General features: G+C 45.5%; 1 protein-coding gene across 3 annotated transcripts in view; it reads left to right on the top strand.

Annotated features, from left to right (window-relative positions):
* Positions 1-26,484, top strand: part of SRFBP1 (serum response factor binding protein 1) — a 142,226-nt gene that overhangs the window by 27,078 nt on the left and 88,664 nt on the right. For 2 of the 3 annotated variants that reach the window (XM_033929027.1, XM_033929026.1), the window contains exons 2-3: positions 11,115-11,203; positions 18,086-18,158. The exons of the other annotated variant lie outside the window; for it this stretch is intronic. In XM_033929027.1, the coding sequence (XP_033784918.1) occupies positions 11,115-11,203; positions 18,086-18,158 (162 nt within the window). The remainder of the gene's footprint in view (positions 1-11,114; positions 11,204-18,085; positions 18,159-26,484) is intronic. 3 annotated transcript variants of the gene reach the window in all.

The following is a 26,484-nucleotide window of genomic DNA, read 5'->3' as shown; positions in this document are numbered from 1 at the left end:
GCAACAGGTCCTGAGGCTGTGGGCTAGCTGTGGTTTTACACCAAGGCCCACCCAGCCAGATACCATAAAGAGATAAACAGACCGTGGTCAGAAGACAGAATTCTCAGAAGGAAGAATTCATAAGAAAAATCACCTAATAGAAAGTATCAGAGATGTTTAAAGTTGGGAGGGGGGCTTGTGCTCGGAAATACTAATATGGTGGGGAAACAGGCATTTCGGGGAAAAGGTAGACTTTACGGAAAACAGAGTAGACATATAACATGACGTAGAGGAGAATAGCCAATAAATGAATGTAGTTAGGCAGTAATGCATAAGTAAATAACCAATAAGGATGTATCATGTGATGTAAACCAACGTGGTGTTGGCCACTAAGAAATGTATAAAAACCAGGCCTTTAGGAAGGAAAGGTCAGAACAGACATCAGAGGACCTCTAGGCCTAGAGGTCACCTTCTGTATCACCTTCTGTTACACTATATACTATATGATCTATTCTTGTAAGCTGTTATTGATTGACTAAATAAATATATACCTATTGAACCAGTATATAGTGTTCGAGGTCTCATTATCGAGGTAGGCCTAGACAGCGGCCTATCTACATCAGTTGGCCCAATTCAGGGGCTTTGTGAACAGTCTTCTGCGGCTCGAAGCCCTCCTCCCAGCAGCCACTTCCAGCAGCACTCCGTACTGCCTTCCTCCCGCCGCCCAGAGTAGATGTCTGTATGTTTTTGTTGTTTTTTTTTAAATTTGTCTCTCTCTCCTTGGACGCTGTCTGTCTGTCATTCTTTGTGTCTGTGTGTCTCCCTGGTCCTCTGTCTGTCCGTCTTTCTTTCTGTCTGTCTCCCTGCCCCCCCTGCTTGTCAAAACAGCCCCCTTTCCCTCTCCCGCTGTTCTGCAATGCCTACCTGCTCCGTGGCCCCCTTCTGTTCCTCCCCCACCTGATTGCTGTCTGCCCCCAGCACACCCTTCCTCGCGTCAGAGGGAACGTGCTACCATGTGGAGAGCGGCCTGAGAGGTTCGCTACAGCCGGCCGCGAACCTCAGCAGGCCGCTTTGAACATGAGCGGTATCGGCTGTTGCGGGAGGATGGGGGGGGGAGTTGTCGACGTGCAGGCCGCTGTGAACAGGAGTGGCGGCAGGACCATGAGGCGGGAGTGAGTTGTTCGGCTTCCCCTATCTGGGGAAACCGCCGTGCCGAGGAGAGCCGGGAGTGAGTTGTTCGACTTCCCCTATTTGGGGAAACCGCCGTGCCGAACTCAGCTGCGCGTCGGGAGTGAGTTGTTCGACTTCCCCTATCTGGGGAAACCGCCGTGCCGAACTCAGCTGCGTGTGGGGCCGTAGTAAGCGCAGGGCATTCTGCACTCTTGGCGGCCACGGACCTACGGATCATGGAAGCACGCCGATAAGAATGCACATGCGCCGCCTACAGTTTTATTATATAGATATCTGTTCTACCTTTTTTCTCCTCCACTGTTAAAATTAGGCTATTGGTCCTATGGTGGGGAGGGGGTAGACTTGGGAAGATGGTAGAATAGGGAAAGAGGGGCTAAGTTTGGGGATGAAGGGTGTCCTGCAAAAACAGAATGGATGCAGAATCCTGCACAGAAGAGGAATTTTGTGAAAACTGTGTAATATGTGATAGCACTGAATTCTCCCAGGATTTATTAAATGAGAGACTAAGGGCTCCTTTTACTAAGCCGCGTTAGCGTTTTTAGCGCACGCAGCATTTTAGCACACGCTAAACCCGCGCCACGCGGCAAGAACTAACGCCTGCTCAGTGCTGGCGTTAGCATCTAGCGCGCGCTATACCGCGCGCTAATGCCCTAACGTGACTTAGTAAAAGGAGCCCTAAATTACTTTCATACTGAACTGTTTAAGACATAAAGAACTGTGTTTTAACAGTCTAAAATTATGTGTCTGTTTTCTCCAAAATATTAAACACTTATGCTTTTTGCTGTTAAATATATTTGAATCCAGTTGTGCTACTGCTGATACCAGTTTTCTTTAGCATGCCAAAAATTGCATTTTGGAAAAACATGTTGCTGTCAGTAGTTTGGTGGTAATGTGATACAAATTGAACCTAGAGATTTCTTTTCTTGGAATCTTCTTGTCTGCATTTGTAACTATGCACTGTCTTTATTTTTGCACATTGCCTGATGCTCATTCCTGTTTAAACCATTTAGTAGAATTCCACCTAATGTCTGCGCTCTCTACTTAATGTTTCTAAAGGGAAAAGAAGTGATTTATCTGGTGATATTTATTTTGGGATTCAAAGGGGTAGGAAAGAGGCTCCACTTTAAATTATGCCTTCCAAATTTAGCATGCTATTTTGTCAGCTTCATGTTAGGTGTGGATAGGGACTATTCTGTAGCATAGCCTATACATGCGGTGGCCAGATGTTAGGACTTAAGTTCACAGCCCCCAGAATGAGAGCCTTGTAAAGTAAACTGAAGGCCATTCCCTAGCAGTACCGTTCTAAAAGTGAGCTGGTCTTCTGGACGTGCGTATGGATTCATTTTGTACTGAGTATTTGATCTTTACTCTAGCTGACCTCTGCCTGTACTTTGCTCTTTGAATTTTAAGTTTTTAATGCTTGATGAAAGCAGGATTAAGGATTCTTTTATTGTAGACAATTACACAGAGCTTTCATAGTTTCAAAATGTGTCTCAACCAGTGTGTCCCCAAGAGATGGAAGGTACATCACAAAATGTGGTGCAGACAGCAAGCCTTTTGTTTCCTTTAGAACAGTGGTCTCAAACTCAAACCCTTTGTGGGGCCACATTTTGGATTTGTAGATACTTGGAGGGCCGCAGAAAAAATAGTTAATGTCTTACTAAAGAAATGACAACTTTGAATGAGGTAAAACTCTTTTTAGTTTATAAATCTTTCCTTTAACATGCCCCCTTTTTTTCTTTCTCCATGCCCTTTCTTTCTTTCTGTCTTTCTCTCTACATGCTCCCTTTCTGTCTGTGTCCCCTCTCCCTTCTTTCTTTCTGTCTCCCTGTCCCCCCTTTCTTTCTTTATTTCTCCCTGCCCTCCCCCAAGCCACCACCACAGGGGAACAGGCCGGCGCTGAGTTCTTAGCTCTCCCTGCTTATCTTCCCCAGTGTGGGGCCGACCAATTCTCACCACCTGACGTCAATTCTGCCATCCGAGAGGAAGTTCTGGGCCAGCCAGGCAGCGATTGGCTGGCCCAGAACTTCCTCTCCGACGTTAGAATTCACGTCGGGTGGCGAGAATTGGTCGGCTCCGCGCTGGGAAAGATAAGCAGGGAGAGCTAAGAACTCGGCGCCGGCCTGTTCCCGGATTACGGCAGTGTTAGCCTATTCCCCGATGGCGGCCTGTTTCCCAATGGCGGTGGCTTGGGGGAGGGCAGTGAGAAGGGAAGCAGGTTGGGGGACCCCTGCTTTAGGCGAGCCGCACTCAAGTGGCTAAAGAGCCGCAGTTTGCCGACCACTGACATAGGCCAATGTGAAGAAACATCACCATAGGAGAAATCGTAGGGGGGAGGGGGGATGAAAAAAATTTCTGTGTGACAGACAATTGTAATAAATCAAAGCCTATGTGAAGAAACAGCACCACTGGAGAAATCATAGGGGATTAAAAAAAAATTTTCTATGTGACAGGCAATTGCAATTTCCAAAGAAACATATTTTTCACATACTTGCCAAAGACCTACAGCCCTACACTGCAACTACCACCACCAACTGGGATGCCTCGTTGTTCGGTTCCGATGCTTGCGGGTGAGCTGCAGGGCAGAGTTAGCCATGCGCTCCAGATCCGGGCTGAGAGGGGGGCGGAGGGAGGCTGAGACTGTGAGATGCACAGCGCAACCCGGCGGCTGCTCGCTGACATTCATGACGACTAGAGACGCAAGCCCAAGGGGACGGAGAGAGGCTGAGACTGAGAGAAGCGCAGCGCCACCAGGAAGCTGTTTGCCGACATTCCCTCCAGAGAGACACAAGTCAATTACAGCAGTCGCAGTCTGTACGCGATTGTCCTCTCCACAATCGGAAAACTTGTGAAGTGGAGAGGACAGACCGTGGGCCCTGGGGGGACCCGAGTTTGAGACCACTGCTTTAGAGCCATCACTATCTGCAAGCTGGAATGATCAGCAATCTTGAGAGTCAGGTTCTTGAAATATCCGTAACTGGTCTCTATTTCTGCTTCCCCACTACCTCCGATAATAACTGCTGTCTCCAGCCCCACCTGAACATGTTCAGGTCTTCTGTTTGCTATATATGATAGTTTCTCTGTTGCATCACAGTATTTGACAGTGGAGGGATTTTGTGTTGCTGTTACTGAGGAGACACCAGAATTTGAATACATGTTTTTGTTGTATGACAAGTAGAAAATGTGGGATTGATGTGTTGTGAACAGTTTTTTGATGTGGGATAGGCAAAGTCATTCACAACTTGTATAGTAGAATCTCAGTTATCTGGCACCCATGGGGATTAGCGGATGCCGGATAACTGTTTTTCTGGTTGATTGAGAGTGTGTTAGAAATCTTGTCTAACAGAGATCTCAATTCCCCCCCCCCTCTCTTCCGCCTGCCCCGAAGCAGCAGTGGTCCTGAGCAACAAAGCCCCCCTCCCTCCCTCTTTCAAGCCCCCGAAGCTGCAGAAGCAGGTTGTGGTCCTGAGCCGCAAACCCTCTCACTCCCTCCCTCCCTTTCTTACCCGAGGTGGCAACCGGTCAGCCGGTGGCAGCGCTCAAAACAGGTTGTTCGTGAAAACAACATCTCGTGAAGATATTAATGAGTTTCTATCATCTCTGCAACTTCCTCAGATTGTTTCACATCACCTTGATAACTTGAATCAACAAAATCAGGTCCAGGAAATTATGATGGCTATCAAAGATCTTCCTCCAGTGAAATCTCTGGGGCTGGATTGATTTATTGTAGAATTTTTCTTAAATCCAGATATGGTGCTGATAATTTTCATTTATTTTGTCATACAATCCACTCAGCTCAGTCTAAGGGCTCCTTTTACTAAGCTGTGCTAGCGGTTTTAGCACGTGCTAGATGCTAACGCTTCTATTGAGCTGGCGTTAGTTTTTCCACTTCGCGCGGGGGTTAGCACACGCTAAAAACGCTACTGCAGCTTAGTGAAAGGAGCCCTAAGTCTTTTCCACTTGTTGCAGTATCTTTAGATGCCAAAAAGGCTTTTTGACCGGGTCGAGCAGAATTACTTATTTTCAACTTTTGTCAATTTTGGGTTCCCATCGAATTATATTCAAATGATTAAAATAATATACTTTTCTCCTATTGCCAGGATTACTGCAGATTTTATGTTATGTTTTGTTTTTATCTTATGTATGTATGTTTTGATCAATGTAAACAGTATAAAAAAGTTTTAAAATAAATAAAATCCCCCTCTAAACAAATTATTGAGGAGGGATAGCAAACGAGTGTGCTTTTTTATTTTTTTTTTATAGCCAATAAATGGTGAAGCAATATAAATAACATTCCTTGTTAACACAGTAAATTGAATTTAATAAGTTACTGAGTTATATAGAAACTTGTCTTAAAGCCCGTTACATTAACAGGTGCTAGAATATATGTCTGTCTGTCTTTCTTTCTGTCTTTCTACCTGCCCCTGTCTTTCTTTCTGTCCTTTGTCTATCTGTCTCTCTCCCTGCCCCTCCCCAACTTTCCTGTGCAGCAACAGCAGTGGTATTTTTCTTTCCCTCCATATCCCTGTGCAGCAACAGCATCATTTCCCCCTATCCCCCCTTCCCTTCCCGCGGTCTGGCCAGCTCCCTGCCACCCCCCCCCCCCTTCCCTTGCCATGATATAGCATAAAGGATTAGTTTTAATCTCTGGCCTCCCTGCTCTCCACCTCAATCGTAGGAAAAATGGCCCTACCGGCCGAAGCTTATTTTTAAGTTTAAATGTGCCATGGCGGCCCCTCTCACGATCGCCGCCTGCGTCGGAAGCCTTCTCCGACGCAGTTGCGGCTCATGAGAGGAGCCGCCGTAGCGGCTTTTAACTTAAAAGTAAACTTTGGCCGGTAGGGCCATTTTGGTGATGGAAGGCTGCGAAAATCACCGGGGCCACCGTTGCTGCTGCTGCCGCCACCGAGATAAGGGGAATTGGGGGAGCGGTACCGCTTACAAAGGCCGAATAGAGTCCGTTGGAGGAAGGCGGGCCTCAGTGGAGAGAAAACAGCGAGGCCAGTGGCAGCACTGCACAGCGCTTTGCGGGCGGGTGAGCAGGCAAGAGAGAGGAGGGTGAGAAGAAGATGCTGGCAGGTGTGCCTGTGCCCCCCCCCCTCCGAATCAGCAGCGGCACTCTGGCGATGAGTGATGGCGAGGGGGGAGTTGCTCCGTGTTCTGGCCTGCCTCTGTGTTCGAAAATCGAATTGGGCACGGAGGCACACCTCACGGAGCCAGGAATCACAAAACTCTAAGTGCGCATGCGCGCTTAGAGTTTTATTATATAGGATGCTGTGTGGTCTGAGAGAGATGCTAGAGACTCACTGTAAAGGTTGCAGTAGCTTGTTTTTTTATAATGTTCTGGAGGACGGTGTGGAATCAGTTCAGGGTAATGGGTATGGGAAACGTTTTCATGTATTCTTGTTAAAATAAACGAATGGGATTAAATGAAAGGTTGGATGTTTACAAAGAAGGGAAACTGCAAATATGTTTGGAATAAGTGAGGTGGTGAGACTGGAAATTGCATGAGTGGAAAAGGCAAATAGCTTTCCTAAGAGTTGCTTCCAAAATATAGGCTCTGATTCATAAAAGGTCTATGACTGTAGCCTCAGAAGATAAAAAGAATCTGGGCCACAGTGTTAGACTGACATTGTTTAGATCTATTTAGATGAAGTAAAATCATTTTTTCTTGGAAATATAGGAAGAAAAGGGTAAATAGCAGAATTCTCTTTCAACTCTTCTGAATGTAATTTGTGGGATTAAATGTGCTATAGTACTTCTACAGTTCACAGTTTGTTCTGTCAGAATTCAACTGTAGAAAATTCAGGTTTTTCTCTCAAGGATAATGCCTCTAAATGGTTTTGTTTTCCACAAATCATGACAGTAATAATCCTCATTCCTAAGTCAAGGTATATGAGTCTAATATTAGTCTCTCAAATCTACTACTACCGTGTTACCCCAAAAATAAGCCCTAGTCCTGGGATTCGCCGGCAACTCTTCAACCCGCCACTGCTGCCCCCACCGCGCAGCCGAAGCCCAACTGGCCCTCCATCCTTCCGTCCCCGCCAGCCACGAATGAGCCCTAACTTCATCCAAAGCAGCATCGGGCCGGCAGCACTCTAAACAAGCTGCTTGGCCTTGTCCGTCGGGAATTTCTCTCTGCCGCATTATTGTTTAGAGTGCTGCCGGCCCGACGCTGTTTTGGATGAAGGTAGGTCTCGCTCGCGGTCAGGGGGCAGGGAAGGGCGGATGGTCAACAGGGGTTCTACTGCGCGGTGGGGGTGGGGGAGTGCTCATAGGTTTTGCTGTACAAGGAATGGGAGGGAGAGAAGGATAGAAGCTGGGCAAGGGTTATGCTGCACGAGGGATGGGAGGGAGGGAAGGATAGAAGCTGGGCAAACTTCTGCTGCACAAGGGGATGGGAGGGAGGGGAGGAAAGATGCTGCACATGTGGGGGAGAGAAAGGAAAGAGGAAGAATTGGGGTGAAGGAGAGGAAGGGAGAGATGATCATGTGCATACCCTGAAAATAAGACCTAGTGCGTTTTTTGGGCCCAAAATTAATTTAAGACACTGCCTTTTATTCGGGGAAGCACGATAGTGCTCACGTATTATTTACCATCGTGCCAAAAAGAGCTTCCTACTAGAGGTCTGCATGGGAACAGGGATCATGGGAATCCTGCAGGGACCCCATAAGGACCCCCCCCCCCCCCGGTATATGGGATTCCCGTGGAGATCCCTCCCCAGGTCCACAGGGATGGATGCTAGTCTGGGGTTCCCACGAGACCTACCTAGTTCCCTCTAAGTTCGATGTCAAGCAACCAGTTGCTGATTGCGTACATCCACCAATCAGGGAGACGGAGCTGGAGCTTGATGGCCAATCAGGAGCACATCTTCTAAAAGTGCTCCTGATTGGCCATCAATCTCCAGTTTTTTCTCTCAGATTTGTGGCTATGCGGCATTCAGCAATCAGATTGATGGAGAGCTCTCCCAGTAGTGAGCCTTGGCGACACGTGAGACCTCCCCTCAAGGATCATGTGATTCAAACCCGCAACCACTCATTTTAGCTGTGCAGTAGAGGAGTGCGGGAGAGACTGGGCAGCATACAGTGTGCTCCAGAGCCGGACTACCATACATGATTAGGTGCTTCAACATGTACCAACTTAAAAAAAAAAATTCTTGCTGCGATCAGGTCAGCAGCAATGCGATTCTCTAAATGGCGTCTGTGACATGGACATCGGTTAGAGAATCTGGGTGGTTAGGCAGTGATTTTGTCTAGTACGCCCGTGTGTGACAGGGTTGGTTGGCATCAAAGGCGATCATTTCAAGATGGATTCGTATGGCAATTTCTTCAGCCTGTATTGGGAGTGGAAAACAGGGGGGTGGCATCATCCTAGGCAGAGGCTAGAGCTGTCTCACCTGGAGAAATTTGTAGGGCAACTACATGGTCTCGCCTAGAGAATGACACGGTGGCGGTTTACCCGCGGCCACCGCATTTTAGCCGCGGGTCACCCGCCGAAAACGGGGAAGAAAACTAGCAGTCGCTGTGGCGACGGGGACAAGGCCATTCACCGCCCGCGGGGCGGTGAATGGTCTTGTCCCCGCAGTGAGGCATGAAGGACCGCGCGGTCCCCGCAGCTCACACCCGCCTGCCCAATCGATTCTAGTGTTTAGCCAGCTCTCTCCCTTCTCCTCACCTTAGTTTGTAGATTTTCTTTTTCGGCGACCCGCACGCTATCAGAGAGCCGCGCACCCGCTGCTGCTCAGTTTCGATCTTCTGCTCTGACGCAACCGGAAACAGGAAGTTGCAACAGAGCAGAAGATTGAACACAGAGCAGCCGCGCGTGCGCGGCTCTTTGGGAAAGCGTGCAGGTCGCCGAAAAAGAAAACCTATAAACTAAGGTGAGGAGAAGGGAGAGAGCTGGCTAAACACTAGGATCGATTGGGCAGGCAGGTAGTGGCTGCGGGGACCGTGCGATCGCTAGTGTTCCCGGCTCAAATTGGAAGGAGGGAGTGAAAGGGAAAAGGATTCTGGGCCAAGGGGATGAAGTCGGAAAGAAAAACCCACAGCAGGAAAGAAAGGGAAGAACTGGCAGGTGAGCCAGATGCTAGAAGCAGGGGGGGGGGGAAGAAAGAGGGAAAAAAGCTAGATGGGGTTGAAAAGAAGAGACACACTGGTATGGAAGAGGAAGATAGGGGAAATCTGGACACAGGAAGGTAACAGAAAGAGGGGAAATTATGTGCATGGGGCATAGGGACAGAGACATAAAGGGGACATGCCATGGGGATGGTATATGGACACAGGGGGGGCAATGACAGATACATAGGGGAGATATTAGAAATGGAGAAAATAGGAGCACAGAAGCGAGATGGTTTGTGGGGATGGGACAGGGACCGAGCTTGCAGGCTCCAGTGGCTTGCACAAATTACATTGTAACGTGCCATGAAAATAAGAGGAAGGAAGGTAGATAGGCCACGCGAGAGGAGCTGAAGGGTAGTAGAAAGGAACAGATGGTAAAGGAGGGAGGGAAGGGTGGTGGTGGAAAGGAATAGAACAGACATTGAAGGAGGGTGGAGAGGAACAGACCCCCAAGGGAAATGTGGAAGACAGAGTGGGAAGAAGACAGATGCCAGACTATGCGGGAGCGGAGGGAAGAAGATGGGTGCTAGACCAATTGGGGGGGGGGGTTAAGGGAGAGGCACAGTAACAGCAAATGGAAGACGCAGAGAGAAGACACACAGTGGATGGAAGGAATTCAATGAGAAGATGTGGAAAGCAGAAACCAGACAACAAAGGTAGAAAAAAAAATTATATTTATTTATTTATTTATTTTTTGCTTTAGGATAAAATAGTATATTAGTTGTGTTGATAAAAATTTATAAACAAAGCCCTGCCAGCTGAACATCTCTTTCTCTAGTTCAGCAGCAGGAACTTTGATTTATAAGAAAGGAATAAGCTAAATATTACAGTACTAAGGCTTATATGGATGCAGCGGGGACGGTGACGGGGCGGTGAATGGGATGGCAGTGGCGGTGACGGGGCGGTGAAAGGGATGGCGGTGACGGTGACGGGGCGGTGAAGGGAACGGTGGTGACGGGGCGGTGCAGAGGATGGTGGGCCGGTGACGGGGCGGTGACGGGGACAGATTTTTTCCCCGTGTCATTCTCTAGTCTCGCCTCCACACTTTTACCAAGTTATACTGAGCGATTGAGTCAGGGAGTTTACATGCAAATGATTTGCATCTCCACTCAAATCATTTGCATGCAAACTTAATAGTGAATCAATCGCTGTTGGAGAATCGGCCAACAGCGATTGAGTCGCTATTGTTAGTGAATCTAGGCCCTAATCTTCCATTGCTGTCCTCTTCCAACCCTTTCCCCCCTGATGATCATATCAGTTCTCTTCTTAAGGTTGTGGTGGAGGAGAGCAATACTGGTTACTGCAGGGAATAGGATGGAGAGAAACATTTCCCAATGAATTTCAGGGGAGGGGTGATTATTGGGGAATCTTGATTTGATTTGAAGTCTAATGGCTCCTTTTACAAAGGTGCGCTAGAGCCTTAGCGCGCAGAATAGTGCGCGCTAAATTGCCACGTGCGCTAGCCGCTACTGTAATTTTGTGCATGCGCTAAAACCACTAGCGCACCTTCGTAAAAGCAGCCCTAAATTTTCTGTGTTTTTCTGGTCCTGAAAAGGGAGAGGCAATTATTAGAGGTGAGCATTTATTAGAAACAATACAGCGTATGCCTATATTGCTTTTATAAAATTGGCCCATTTTCAGATGTATAGGCTTCTTGTTATAAAATTAACCCAGTTGTGCCTACAGTTAAACATCACCTCATTATGACTTGTAGAGAAAATACAGATTACTTATATTTGTTAAGGCAACAAAATAGATGTAGGCAGTCAATTTAGCCTTGTTGCTAAATTCAAAGTCTGGAATAAACTTTTGTTTATTTTGCAGGTTGTGAAGCTGAGAAAAGATGTAAAGAAAGTCAGAGTTTTGATCATTCGAAAACTCACCAGGCATATTATGAAACTCAAAACCAAAAAGTTAGTAGGGTTAATATTTCCTCTGGCTGAATTTTGTGTTGTATATAGGGGGCAACTCTACAAAGGGGCACCTCTTTTGGAGTGCTTTATGTAAAGAAAAATAGGCCTATTTTCCTTTAAAGAAGACTAACATAAAAGGTCAAATATGTGTGTATATTTTAGGCATAACTAGCTACACCAGTCATAGAACAAGGTGTAAGTGTTCATGCCTAGATTGCTTTAAAAAATATATATGCAAATTACAATTTAAGCATGTAATTATGTGCCCCACCCACACTCCACCCATGTGTATACCTAACTACCTGCCTTAGCATTTAGGCACCATATAAAATAGCATATAGTCAGTATTCCGGTCATTTATACTTGTCCTTGGTGCCTAAATGTTGGCACCCTCTATATCAATGGTCTCAAATTCAAACCCTTTGCAGGGCCACATTTTGAATCTGTAGGTACTTGGAGGGCCACAGAAAAAATAGTTAATGTCTTATTAAAGAAATGACAACTTTGCATGAGGTAACTCTTTACAGTTTATAAATCTTTCCTTTCGGGCCGCATGTGGCCCCCGGGCCGTGAGTTTGAGACCACTGCTCTATGTAGGTTTACTGTATTTTTTCACTCCATAAGATGCACCTGACCATAAGATGCACCCTAGATTTAGAGGTGGAAAACAAGAAAAAAAAAACTTTCTGAAACAATTTCTCTCTGCCAGACTCTGCACCCAACTCCACACTCCTTGACAAGCTCTGCACCCTTTCCTTCCTCCCTGCCAGGCTCTGTACCCTGTACCTCTGGTGGTCTAGTGGTAGGCCGGGACAGGGCACAGGACAGTCGGGGACAGGGCTAGATCCATCTGTTTACACATTTCCCTACCTACTGCAGCACCTGTTTAATTATATTTTACTCTGCTGTTATTTATTTTGGATATTTTACAGAAAAGTGGCCTATACTAAATCATCTCAGATTTTACATTATTTTTTTATGACCAAGGATTCTCTGTGCCTAGTCCATCCATGATTAAATTTAATTTTTTTTGCCTCACTGCCACCTCTGTTGTTCACCAAAGGATCCCAAGAAGAGATTGGAGCCTGTGGTCACAATTTGTGGCCAAAAGCATAACTCTACCTCTTTTGTATATTTGCTGGTATACTTTTAAATCATCCCCCCCTGCCAGTTCTTTTATATCACCCCACCCCTCCACCCCCCAGTACTGTTAAATGACACCTTTGGATTCCAACGCCAGTACAGCTCTACAGGTTCTTCCCCCAGCAGGATCAATCCTGTTTCCATGTACAGTGACAATTCCAAAGGCAGTTTTCAGTCCACATGTCAGTCTTTCTCCTGGTTAGAAAAAAAGTGTGTCTTATGGAGCGAAAAATACGGTACTTTTTAAAATGTTTATTGCTAGAGATGCAATAGAAATATAAATGAATTTTTTGATCCCAGTCTGTGCTGAATTTCAGTACCCTAGAATCTAAGCTTCCATTACATGTGTGCCAGACCAGTCCAGAATGAATGGGTTGTGCCCATCCACCAGCAGATGGAGACAGAAAACAATAGTTCCAAGTGCTTTACCCTTTAAGGGCATCTTGTAGCCTTGAATGTTCAGTATTTTTCTCTGTCTCCAAGTGCATGGTGAATGGATCGTGTAGCTCCTGGCCTGGTTAATTCCAGGTAACAGTTGAGCAGAGGGCTATGCTGGCTATCTCTGCTCAGGTTATAGCTTGAACTTTCTCATTGAGCTTGGATGACACCCAAAGGTGAAAGCACGGAGAAAAGATGACTACAAAGCTGAAAACCAAAATATTGGAAAGGGGGCAACAACATAATTTTTGGTTACTGCAGGCATGGATGCTTCATATCCACCAGCAAGCAAGAAAAAAAAGAAAAGGAACTCAGTGAAGTAAAAATGGAAGCAGGAAGTGTAAATTCATGTTCTTCAGAAGATTCCCACACACACACACACGTTCCAATAAATATTTGCCTCATTTCACACTCCAAAGACACCTCAGAGATAAAGAGTGGAGCAATAGGGGGAGCAGCTGCAGATGTCTTCACATACAGGGGCTGTGAAGTGACTGAATGTGTTGGAGCAGTTGAGTTTATAGGAGTGACCTTGGGTGCAGTCTACTCAGTTTACTATATCTGTCACTATATCGGTCACTAAGTTGCTACAACCTATTCTGTTAACAGCAGTGAGCTGTTTCTTTAGCTGCAGCAATACTGGCTGCATTGTTTGCGCCGACACCTTATTATACATGCCTGCTTTTCTGGAACACAAGTCGGTGGTCAGGGTCCAGCTGGCCAGCAGGCAGATTTCCAGCGGTTGAGATCTGAGCAATTTCAGAGGCAGTAATCCTTTCTCTGCAGCAAGGCTGATTCAGACAGACAGGCACCAGAAGTCACAGTAAGTATTCCCGTTATTTTTTATGGGGAACATTGGTAGTTGGGGGGGGGGGGCGCTGGAGTTTTGTGTTTTAGTGGTTTCTGGGGTTAGTACTCGGGACTCTCTCCAATAAAACCCTAAAATCGCTATTTTTTTATTTTTGCATTTGGCTCCAAAGGCCTGTTTTTGGTGCAAATTTTTTTCAGTGGCCATCTTGGATTTTTAGCAATCTGATTTTAAACTCTATTTTTCTGCTTCAAAACCACTCGTTTTTGTAATTGACTGCCTCCAATGGATGCCCCAGACCTTTTTAATTCCAGATCCTGCATCAGTTGCACAGAGTTGCTGATTGAGGAGCCATGGAAGGAAGGGGTAGGAGCTTCGGGCATGGCCCCCCAGTCAGTCCTCCAAGGCCTTGGAACCCCCCAAATCCCAGAAAAACCGGTTTAAGGGGAAGAGATCCTGCTCAGATGAACCTAGCAACGATGGGGTGAAACACAAGCGCATGGTGGCGGAAGATGCGTCTCCTTTTCTCCAGTCTGGAGTTATGCATGGAGCCTCAGGTCCCCCGATACAAGGCTTCTCAGATTTTGTCAACCTTTTATGGAAAACCAATTTAATGGGTCTGGGAAGCGCTGCCTAAAGGTGTGCCTACTCTGCCTAAGTTGGATCCTTCTTCCAAGTAGGTGTCCCCACCTCATATCATGGTGGTTCCCGCAAGGGGTCATAGTACGGAGACTATTCTGGGATCTCTAATGGATATTGTAAGAGGCAACATTTGAAAGGGTTTTAAAGTATTAATACTTCAATTTGATCTTTCAAGCATCCAATGCTAAAGAAAAAGGACTCTATATTAGGATTGCATTTAATATATGTATTATATTAGCTGATTACCTGGTGTTGCCCGGATATTTATTTATCCCAATCTTCCAGTATCGATAGACTTGTATTCAGTGATTACGCCTGGTAAAACGGGAAGTATTTGATTGTTTATTTCATGGACATCTTCATTTTTAGCAGCAAGAATGACTATCTGTATGGGGCTGAACTTGGACTTAATCATCTTTGGGAATGTCAGTATTCATCTCAGGGAGCCTGAAAACTATGGATTAGACACTAGTATCTATCGTTTTTGATTATTTTTGCATGTCACCCCCTTCCCACAAGAATGTCCCTCTCTATGGGGCTGAACTTGGACTTAAACGGCATTGGGAGAATCAGTATTCATCTCAGCAAGCCTGAAAACTATGGATTAAACAGTAAAATCTGTTGTTTTTGAGAATTTTTACATGTCACTACTTTCCACCCCCACAGTATTTTTTCCCCAGATACCATGTTTCCCTGAAAATAAGACCTACCCCGAAAATAAGCCCTAGCATGATTTTCGGGGTAGGTCTTAATATAAGCCCTACTCTCCAAAATAATAAGCCTTTTCTAGGTCTGAGCTCAAGATAAGTTACATTCAGGTACACCAGTTACCGTATTTTTCGCTCCATAAGACACACTTTTTCCACCCACAAAAAGGGGGTGGAAAAGTGGGTGCATCTTATGGAGCAAATACCTCGCCCCCCCAGTACTTTTTTAAACTGGCGGTGGTCCTGCATGGTCTCCTACTGGATGGCTGCCTTTCATTGCAGAGCGGCCCACAACGCAGGAGTGAAAACTATGCGCTTCCTGCCTGGTCCCGCGCCTACAGCAGATGAATCCAGAGACTAGTGGGATAGCACACATCTACCAGCAGGTGGAGATAGAGAACTGACTCACAGGTGTATATCTCAGATGGAATCCTTCCTGGCCAGTCAGTATGCTCTATCTCCAGCAGGTTGGATGGCTGCTATTCCTTTGGGCTCCTGGCTTCAGCTACTGGTTTCTGTTTCCTGGATCTGAAAGGCAAAATCCTCCTGTTGTTTCGACTTCAGTTGAGCTGCGGGGTGTTGGCTGATCAGTATCAACTTTGGGGGCAACACCTGGGCCTCCCCAGGTCCTTTCCCCACCCTCTCCACCTGTAGAGACTGAAGAACTTCGTTGGTTTGGGGGCTTCTTTCCCATAAGTAAAAAACAAACAAAAAAATAGCTCGAACCTGGTTTCACCGGCGCAGAGATCGCTTCAGGAGGATCTTGTACAGCTGTTTGGGTCTTAATGGTGACGGAAGCGGTTAAGCGATGTAAGCGCCGCATGCCATCGGGAGTGGCTTCTGCCCCTGGCTCAAGGGATGTAGCGGCAGTTTTGGTGGCACAGGAGTGCGCGCTGACTCCTCGAGCGAGAGACGCACTGGAAGATAAGGTGGTACTCTCGCAGGAGCGGGCCTCAGCGGCGGTGGAAGTTTGTCCGTCTACTTTGGTGGGAGTTGAGTGAGTTGAAAGCTTAGGGCGAGGTTGATGGTGAGAACATGCTGGCAGGAACGGGGTTTTTTTCTCTGGAATTTGTCCGGTTGCTGCATAAAGCTTTTTTGCTGCAACAGACAAACCCAGAGGGGGAAGGAGACAGCTCAGGTGGTGGATTAGCCCAGATTTCTCTGACCCAGCCACAGTTAGGTGTGGTATAGGGGCAGCAAGGAGCCAAACGGTACAGGGTAATGCCGGATGCAGATGTTTGTGTCTGCTAGCATGGAGCCCTCATTTCCTCTATTTGGTCCCGGGGAGGATTCTAATGAGCAGGATATGGATGTGGATGAGGTGGATGATCCCTCTGTTTTTTGGCTATTTTATAAGAAAGAGCTATTCCATAAGAAAGAGCTACCTTCTTTTATCTCCAAAGCGTTGGACTACCTGCATATTTCTCCACCTAATTCAGGAGTGACTAGGGTGACCAATCCCTTGATGGCTGGCACAAGGAAGCCTCCTAGGGCCTTTCCGGTTCATGAGGCCATGCAGGAGTTAATCTCAGAGCAATAGGCTGCGCCGGACTCAGGTATCAAGGTGGCAAGAGCTATGAGACAGTTGTATCCTCTGACTCAGGAGGAGCTGGATAGGTTTAAGCTTCCAAGGGTGGACGCACTGGTGGCAGCCGTGTCCAGGAAGACCACTCTACCAATAGAGGGAGAAGTGGGACTTGGGGATACTCAGGACAGGAAGCTTGAGTCAACCTTTAAGGTTTCCTTTGATGTGGCAGCCCTGACTCTGCAGGCGGCAGTGTGCAGTTCCTATAAGGCACGGGCTTGTCTTCAATGGGTCCAACAGATTACAGATGGTCTGGTAGAGTCCGGGGCAGCCAAGGTACTGGCGGAATAGAAATCACTAATATAATGTAATAATTTTACCATCACGCTCCTGCGTTGTGCGCTGCTTGGCAACGAAAGGCAGTCATCTAGCAGGAGACCACATTGGACCACTGCCAGTTTAAAAAAGTAACGGGGGGGGGGGGGGAGGGCTGTGGGCTGCTTTGGGCAAGCTGCTTCAGGTTACGGGCTTTGGGCTTCTTCAGGCTTCCCAGAACCAGACCACCAGACGCACCTCCCTGTAGAGGAGGAAAAAAAAATTCTGAACCAAATTTTTTTTTCTTCCTCTACAGGAGGGTGCGTCTTATGGTAGGGTGTGTCTTATAGAACAAAAATATGGTATTTCCCCTTTTAATTGGTGTCACAGTCTAAGTTGTTCCTGAGCCAGTGAGCCAGGAAATCTGAAACTAGAGAATTAAATTAGCTACTATGAAGTCACAAATTAACTTTGCAAAAAAGCAGCTCAATTGTTTTAGCCAAATGAAATCTTTGGATACTAGATTATGACAATCGGCATAGGTTTACTACAAAATTGTTTGAAAAATATGCAGCGTGCAGCAACAAAGATTTTGGCAAAGGTCAAAATCATAGAGCATATGAGGGGATGCTGAAAAGTTCTCAGCCCAACCAAGAAGAGGATGACATGGATATGGTTCAATCAATGATCTGAAACAATATCAAAACAGAATTTTGTTTCTGCAAATTGGCACGTAACAAAATAAGATACTCTTTTCAGAAATAGTGGCAAAATAATACTCAGAATTTAGGAAGTTGGTTGGTTGGGCTGAGAACATTTTTGCACTCCCTTGCATATCTCTAGCTTGGTAAAATCTTTACAGGCTTCCAATATGGTTTCAAGTTCAATTCAAAAAATTTCTCTCCTTTTGAAGGCTTGTCTCCTCTTTAAGAATAAATTACATTTCCATCTTCCTTCACGTTGGTTTGAAGTTGTCTTAGAGAAAACATCCCTGACCATTTTTTTGTATGGTGGAGACTGGTTCTTTTGAACTAGAGTCGAGGGTTTTCACTTTTTTATGGAATGTGTTGTCTAGAGACATGTATCTCAAGATTTTGAGTTTTTAAAAGAGTTTAAAACCATGAATGTTTAGGAAAGCTATTGAAATTGTTTAGGTAAAAACTACATACTCTGTTCGTTCATTTTTTTTAGTTTATCAAAATAAAAGTATAAGTAAGATTCTGGTTATTTGTTTTTGGTATGTATGTGTGCGTGTTAAATTAACAATTGTGTTCTCCATGAAAATGGGTTACTTTTGTCTCCAGAGGAACAGAAGATGCAGTATTAAAGAATCAAAGACGAGCACAGAGGTTATTAGAAGAAATCCATGCTATGAAGGTAATGCCATGTATTCAGCTTCTTTTTTTTAATGTAATAATTATCTGTGGTTCCATAACTTTCTTATAGTAACAGGAATCGAGAATGTGTTGAGGGGCATTTGTATGAAGTTTTAGCTTGGCAATGAGTAAAAGACATCTGGAGTATCTTGAGTTATTTTGAGCTAGTGTTTTCTTCCTTGTGCTTGTTATATCTGGCAGTATCTCAGGACTAATTTGTGTGTTTAAATCTTTTTATTGTTGAACTGATAACTCGATACATCACATTTTCAAAACATTACAGGGGCAACAGACATATTATTTACCTTTCATATCCCTCATTCCCACCCTCCTCCCCCCTGCCTATGCTAGGAGATTGCATATTCCACTAGTTCGCATCTATATTATATCGTTTAGAAATTCAGAAGTCTGCTGTGAGCCAAAGGTGTTAAAGTGGATCATAAAGGTTCTTAGATGGCCCAAAACTTTTGACCTTTCAAAGAGGTAAAGTCCAAGACCTTAAAACGCTCCATTATCACAAATTGAATCAAACAGGAGCACCATAACTGCCCAGTGGGAGGGTCAGAGGAGATCCACTGCCATAATATAGTGTATAATAGCAATACTGTAAATAGCTATTCAATAACTGGAATCCAATTTAATACATTCAGCACCCTTAAACTTCCAGTGTTGTCTGTAACAAATTTTCTACCATACCTTAATACAGTTAAGGATGGTAACGATCCTCAGAGGGTCAAACTACCCCAACGATTCTCGTGAAACAAATCACTTAACCCGATCTTCATAGGATCAAATTTTCATTAATTCTTTTTTAATAGTGTGTATAACACCATTATCACTGCCCATCTTATAAAATGAGTCAAACCCTTCTTTCTTGTTTACATGCTTGGCAGAATCCCAAATAACAGAGACTTGAGGGAGTGATGGCTACACACCAAATGATGGATATGAAATGAAAAATTTTCTTCCAGAAGGCAACAATTTTAGCACAAGTCCTAAGTATATGTCTCAATGTTGCCTCTTGAGTGATCACACTTCGGACAGGAGGTTGTCTCGACAATGTGTATCCTATATGCTCTGTACGGAGCCACATATAGTCTCCGGATAATAATTCCCACAAAGACATATTAAATCTAAGGGATCTCAGCTTGGTAACTGCCTGGGCAAGCATGTCCTCCGGGAGTGAGACAGACAGAGATCTCTAGACCATTTTTCTGATAAAGCAACGTAGTCCATTGTAGGTGAATGTTCTTTAAGATGCACATGATGAAATCTCAAAGGAACTTGCTCTTGTGAGTCAAATATAAATGCAGTAGATAAAAGTTCATGCTCTTCCATAGTTAATGAATTCTTTGGGAGAAGGATATACAGTCGACTCTACCTAAGTACACATCAGATAAGCGCACGCTTCGGTTATCCACACCCTACCACCATGGTCCTGTTTTTTTTTTGGTTGTTTTTTTTTACATTAAAGTCAATGGACGTAAACTCCGGGTATTTGCACTTCTAATAAGCGCACAATCCGCTTATGCGCATTGATGTAATAGGTCTCATCTATTTTTTTCACGTTACATTCACTCCAATTAAATGCAATCATGGGTCCTCTTAATTTATTGCACCGCATTTACTATCCCCCCACCCCCCTCCCCGGAACATCCCAGCATTGCGAGCAGGCCTAGGCAGAGAGTAGACGGGAGACCTACGCCAGCGCGCCAAGCACTAGCACCTTCCTCTCGGCACTGCTTGCTATTGCCGCCATCACCCCAGGTAGCTGCTGATACTGGCTAAACAACAGCCTGACTAAAAAGCGCAGACTCCACTTAAGCGCATGTGGTGGTCCGGTCTTGCACTTAAGCTGACTGTAGTGCCACAGTTGCTTATAAGCAAAATAGTCCCTCTCAGAGAGATGATACTCTTCCTTGAGAGCAGTAAAAGTTGTCAAGGTATCATCTTCATTAAAGATATGAAATAAGTAAACTAATTCCCTTCCTGCTCCACCTGGCAAATGCAGCTCCTTCACAACCAGTTCTAAATTATCTATTGCCACATACGAATCACCACATTTGGTAATAAATGTTTGACTACAACTATTGCCGCAGCCACTGTTGACTGTGTTGGCGGCCAACTGTTACACAGCCAAATGTTGGCGGCCAAGCTTTTGCAGCCAAATATGGTGGGTCCCCTCTCACCTTCCCTCTATAGTTTGTGCTCCCTCTCTTCCTTCTGTGTCTCTCCTCCCTCTTGTATCTCAAAGTGTCCCTCTTCCTCCCTCCCTCCATTCTATGACCTGAGTTTGTGCCCCCCTCCTATGGGTTGACCTCCCTAGTTTGTGCTCCCTCCCTTCTGTGCAGTCCTTCCTCCCTCCCTCCATTCTGTGTCCCGAGTTTGTGCTCCCCTTCCACAGGCATACCTCTGTTCTGGTCATCTCCCTGTTCTTCCTTGAGCTGTGGATCCTCCATGCTGTACGCGGCTGAGCTGGAAGCCTTCCCTCTGATGTCAGAAGGACTTCCCCCGAGGTCAGAGGGAAGGCATCCGATTCAGCCACATGCAGAATGGGGAACCTGCAAACTACTTACTACTCAGCCAGAAGCCTGACCTCTGGGGAAGTCCCTCTGACATAGAGGGAAGGCTTCCAGCACAGCCGTGTGCAGCATAGTGGAGGACCTGCACTCTACTCGCAGCTGAGCCAGAAGCCTTCCCTCTGACCTCGGGTGGAAGTCCCTCTGATGTCAGAGAGGAAAGGTGTCCGGCTCAGCCGTGTTCAGCATGAAGGATCCCCGGCTTGAGGAAGATGACCATAATAGAGGTACACCCGTGAGAGGGGAACACAAACTCAGGACACAGAACAGAGGAAGAGGGGCACATTGGGACACAGGAGGGGGAGGGACACAGAATGACAGAAGGGAGCACAAACTAAGGAAGGAGGGAGAGGGGGACACCATGTTTGGCTGCCAATGTTAAGTCAACGTTCAGTCAATCGTTACAAGCCCAAAAAATCCTGTGATCAACCGTTACCGGCCAAACTTGGTGTCCCCTGCTACATGTGGGTAAGTATGGTGTGCAAGTAGTTGAAACACCATGAAAGCGACAGACCCACCTCCACACTTGCCATAAAAGCTGAAACAATATATATACTAGTTTTTAAGCCCATTACATTAACGGGTGCTAGAATAGATGTGTCTGTCTTTCTTTGTCTTTCTCTCTCATTGGCTGCTGTTTGTCTGTCTTTGTTTCTGTCTCTCTCTTTCCTTGGCCCCTGTGTCTGTCTGTCTCTTTCTTTCTTTCTGTCTCTCTCTCCTTGACCGCTGTCTGTCATTCTTTCTGTCTCTCTCCTTGGCCACTGTCTGTCTGTCTTTCTTTCTGTCTCTCTCTCTCCTTGACCGCTGTTTTTCATCCTTTCTGTCTCTCTCTCTCTCCTTGACCGCTGTCTATCTGTTTTTCGTCCTTTCTGTCTCTCTCTCTCTCTCTCTCCTTGGCCGCTGTCTGTCATTTTTCCTTTCTTTCTCTTTCTCTCTCTCCTTGGCCGCTGTCTTTCATTTTTTCTTTCTTTCTCTCTCTGGCCATTGTCTGTCTGTCTATCTGTCTTTCATTTTGTCTCTCTCTCTCCTTGGCCGCTGTCTTTCTTTCTTTCATTCTGTCTCTCTCTCTCCTTGGCCACTGTCTTTCTTTCTTTCTTTCATTCTGTCTTTCTCTCTCTCCTTGGCCGCTGTCTTTCTTTCTTTCTTTCATTCTGTCGCTCTCTCTCTCTCTTCTTGGCCGCTGTCTTTCTTTCTTTCTTTCATTCTGTCTCCTTGGCCGCTGTCTTCCTTTCTTTCATTCTGTCTGTCTGTGTTTCTAACTGGCCCCCTGCCTGCCTGCCTCTCCGTGGCCTCCTTCTGTCTCCCCCCCAGAGCAAACCCCAGCACACCCCTCCCCCTAAAGCAGCCCCCTTTACCTCACCCCCTCCACTTCCCCGTGCAGCAGTAGCAACCGGGCACCTCACAGCACCCTGTCGGCCTCATCCAGGCCGAAGGACACCCTCCTGCCATTGCTCTTGCCATCGCTGAAACAGCTGCATGCGCCGCAAATGGAACACAGCCACCGAGGCACAAATTACAGCGGCAGGGATCGCGCTGTTTCAGCTGCGTATGCGCGGGTAAGGGTTTTATTATATTAGATATATTACATTACATTAGAGATTTCTATTCCGCCATTGCCTTGTGGTTCAAGGCGGATTACAAAAGAATTACAAAAAACGTATTACATGAAGAAGATATCTGGTAATTTCTAGAAGAGATAAAGAGTTACTTTGGGGAATCGGGAAGGTATTGGGAAGTGAGAAGGAGCTAGCGGTATTAAGTCGTTTGCAGGAATTTCTTGAAAAGTAGAGTATTTCTTTTCTGAAAGTTTTGTAGTCTGGGGTCATAATTAGTAGATTGGAGATTTGGTTGTCGAGTTTTGCTGCTTGTGTGGCTAGGATTCCATCATATAGTTTTTTTCTGTTTGACTTCTTTGATTGGGGGGGATGCGTGAATGGAGTGTGGGTTTTCCTATGTCTAGTTGATGTAGTTTGGATGAGGCGGTTGTTCAGATAGGTTGGGCTGTTGCCATTTATGGTTTTAAATAGTAGAGAGTAGAATTTGAATAGTATTCTTGCTGGAATTGGGAGCCAGTGTGAGTTGAGGTATGCCTCTGTGATGTGGTCATAAGAACATAAGAATTGCTGCTGCTGGGTCAGACCAGTGGTCCATCATGCCCAGCAGTCCGCTCACGCGGCTGCCCTCTGGTCAAAGATCAGTGCCCTACTAGATGTCTAGCCTTACCTGCGTATGTTCCGGTTCAGCAGGAACTTGTCTAACTTTGTCTTGAATCCCTGGAGGGTGTTTTCCCCTATGACAGACTGCAGAAGAGCATTCCAGTTTTCTACCAATAACTTCCTTACGTTCGTATGGAATCTATCCTCTTTCAGTTTTAGAGAGTGTCCTCTCGTTCTCTCTACCTTGGAGAGGGTGAACAACCTGTCCTTATCTACTAAGTCTATTCCCTTCAGTACCTTGAATGTTTCAATCATGTCCCCTTTCAATCTCCTCTGTTCGAAGGAGAAAAGGCCCAGTTTCTCTAATCTTTCACTGTACGGCAACTCCTCCAACCCCTTAACCATTTTAGTCGCTCTTCTCTGGACCTTTTCGAGTAGTACCGTGTCCTTCTTCGTGTACAGCGACCAGTGCTGGATGCAGTACTCCAGGTGAGGGCGCACCATGGCCCGGTACAGCGGCATGATAACCTTCTCCGATCTGTTCATGATCCCCTTCTTTATCATTCCTAGCATTCTGTTCTCCCTTTTCGCCGTTATGTTTCCTTAATGAAAAGATAAGTCTCAGTGCTGTGTTTTGGATTGTTTGTAGTTTTATCATTGTTGCTGGGCAGGGGAGGTAGAGAATGTTGCAATAGTCTAAAAGGCCTAGGACTAGGGATTGTACTAAGAGCCGGAATTGTGTTCTATTGATGAATTTTCTAACTTGTCTTAAGTTTTTCATAACTGTGAATGATTTCTGTTTTGTTTTATTGATTGAGTGCCCAATGAAGCACTGAATGTAAGTAGGCACTAAAATGTTCTCTTTGCAAAAGTGTTATTTCTACTTCAGTGCAAGTAAACTCAGGACCAACTTATTTCTTACTATTGCCAAGTTATGCATCCCTTTTATAAATGGGTTAGAACTGTTGAGCTTGGCAGGTGATAGAATTTATAAATTAATAATAATGGACAATTATTTATCCTTTCAAACACAAAATGAGAAGATATTCCATGGTGTAGAACAGGGGTGCCCACACTTTTTGGGCTTGCGAGCTACTTTTAAAATGACCAAGTCAAAATGATCTACCAACAATAAAAATGCTAAACATATATATATATATTTTTTTATTTATTTATATATATATATATATATATACACACACACACCGAGTGTACTTTGTATTTATGTTCAAATATTTTTTTATTATACAGCCCCCCTCCCCCGAAGGCCTGACCCCCCCTGAAGGTCTGCACATTCCCCCTCAAAGGTTGATTCCCCCCCTGAAGGCCTGCACTCCCCTCCCCCCCCCCGAAGGCCTACCCTCCCCACATCCATTTACCTAATTCCAGCAGGGAGCAGTCTGCAGAGAGGATCGCTGGTACTTTAGCGATCCTTGCAGGTTGCCATAGGCCTCAGGAGCTGTCTTCCCTCTGCCCCAAGCCTGTCTCTGACTTAGAGGAGGGGCAGGACCACGGCAGAGGGAAGACAGCTCCTGAGGCCTATGGCAACCTGCAAGGATCGCTAAAGTACCACCTGCCACCAGCCGTCTCCCATTCGTCCCCTTTGGAGATCCCCACAGGAATAAGGAAGTTAAATTAATAGAATACTTAGGCACAGAAAAACAAAGAAATACTTCCAAGAACTGCCCCATAAGAACTGCCTGTTACAATGCTCATTAGTGGAACTGAATAAAAGACAAGTACAATGGATTTAGAAGGGGGACGATCCGCCCGGGTGCACAGCTTGGAGGGGTGCACAGCCGGCCAGGTCCGGGTCATCCTGCCTTTCTTTTCCCCCGGTCCGCGCTCGGGGCTTGCGCCTGCCTGGTCCGCGCCGACGCTCGAATGGTGCCGTCAACTCCCGCGAGTCTCGCGATAACCAACAGCACCATTTGGGCGGCGGGTGCGAGCCCCGTGCGCAGACCGGTGGAAAGGAAGGGCAGGAGGACCCAGACGGCTGTGCATCCCTCCATGCCGTGCACCCGGGGCGGGGGCAGACCGCCCCACCTTGGTACGCCACTGATTGGGAGGCCGATTTTGGGGGTTTTAAAATTGTATATCGGGCAGCATTAGGCCTCGCTCTTACCTCAATCATTACAGGCGCTTCTATTTCTTGTGATGCGCTGAGCTCCGTCCCCCACCGACCTTCACCCCGCCCTTCCAGCACTCTGATTGGCCAGCGTTCTTTAAGAGGCGGGCCAGTCAGGAGGGGAAAAAAAGAGAAGGGAAGAAGGGAACCTGCTGTGCGATCGACTGGGGTCGCCTGAGCGAACGACCTGTCGATCGCGATCGACGCGTTGGGCACCCCTGGTGTAGAAAGTTTTATTCATGCAACATACAGTTAAACTGTTAGAGGATATAAGTTTGAACTAGTTCTTGAAGGAAAAGTCTATAAAAATTATTAGCCAGGTAGACTTTGGAAAGTCGCTTGTCCTTGTAAATGATCTGTAAGAAATCGATCTACTTTTTTGGTTTGCCAGGTATTTGTGACCTGAACTGGCCACTATCAAGAACAGGATGTTGGGCTCACTGGACCTTGCTTATCTTACGTTCTTATGTTATGTAGATGTGAATGTTTAAACAAAAATCTGTAATCCTAAGTAAAGAAATTAAAATGTCTATCATTAGAAATGCGGGTTGACGTCATATTTTCCTTGGTTCCAGTTCTAAACTTTTTGCTGTGCTGTCAGGATTTTTACTTTCAGCACTACAGCAATTTAAAATCTGTTGGAATTATAGTTGAAATGGTCAAGGTTCATTGACTCAGGACAGTGGTGGCAATCTTTTGTTTTTAGACAAGGCTATCATTTAACATAATTTCCAAATCTTTTCTCTGTCTCTTGCACTGTGAGGGCATTTATTTACTGAATCATATAGTATTAAGTGCCTACTAAACTCTTCCATTATAGCACTTAAAACAGCTTCTTGTACCAGTAATTATGTTAACTATAGTTTGTGTCTGACTTTTTTAGTCTTGACTGTACTATTTTATTCAAGTGATAAATTGCAAAGCTTCCAGTTTCGAGACAAAACTGTGATGTTGCTGTCACCAACTACTAATTTGGTCACTTCTTAAGGATAAGGAGCAAGCTTGAAATCTGACAATCGTGGCATAGTACCAAAATCCTAAAAATGATGTTCTGTCTGCACCTACTAAAAGCATTACTAATTAAGACTTAAAAATGAAAAAGCTGCTTTTTAAAAAAAAAAAAAATTTTTTTGCTAAATTCCTTCAACTAAACCATAAAAAGATTATCAGCACTCCCTCTCCTTTTGAAAATAGGAACTTGAAAAGTACATTCTCTAAACATTGCATAAAAGGGAGTTTTGTTGAGGGAATGTGTAGTTGAAATGTGTGTGAGTGCATGAATGGGAGGGTGCTTATGATTATCGGTAGTTGGACGATCTGTATTTTTTTGATCATCCAAGTACCGACTTAGGCCACTTTTTGAACTTTTTATTATTATTATGAGCACCATAAGGAGTGGGGAATGGTGGATTTAAGAACATAAAGGACTATAGCTTTAAGTGCCGTACAGTGTGGGTGGTGCCT

This window comes from Geotrypetes seraphini, chromosome 1, assembly GCF_902459505.1.
Source record: "Geotrypetes seraphini chromosome 1, aGeoSer1.1, whole genome shotgun sequence".
Lineage (NCBI taxonomy): Eukaryota > Metazoa > Chordata > Amphibia > Gymnophiona > Dermophiidae > Geotrypetes > Geotrypetes seraphini.
Note: the sequence above shows the minus strand (reverse complement) of the source record. Positions and strands in the feature narration are given on the sequence as shown.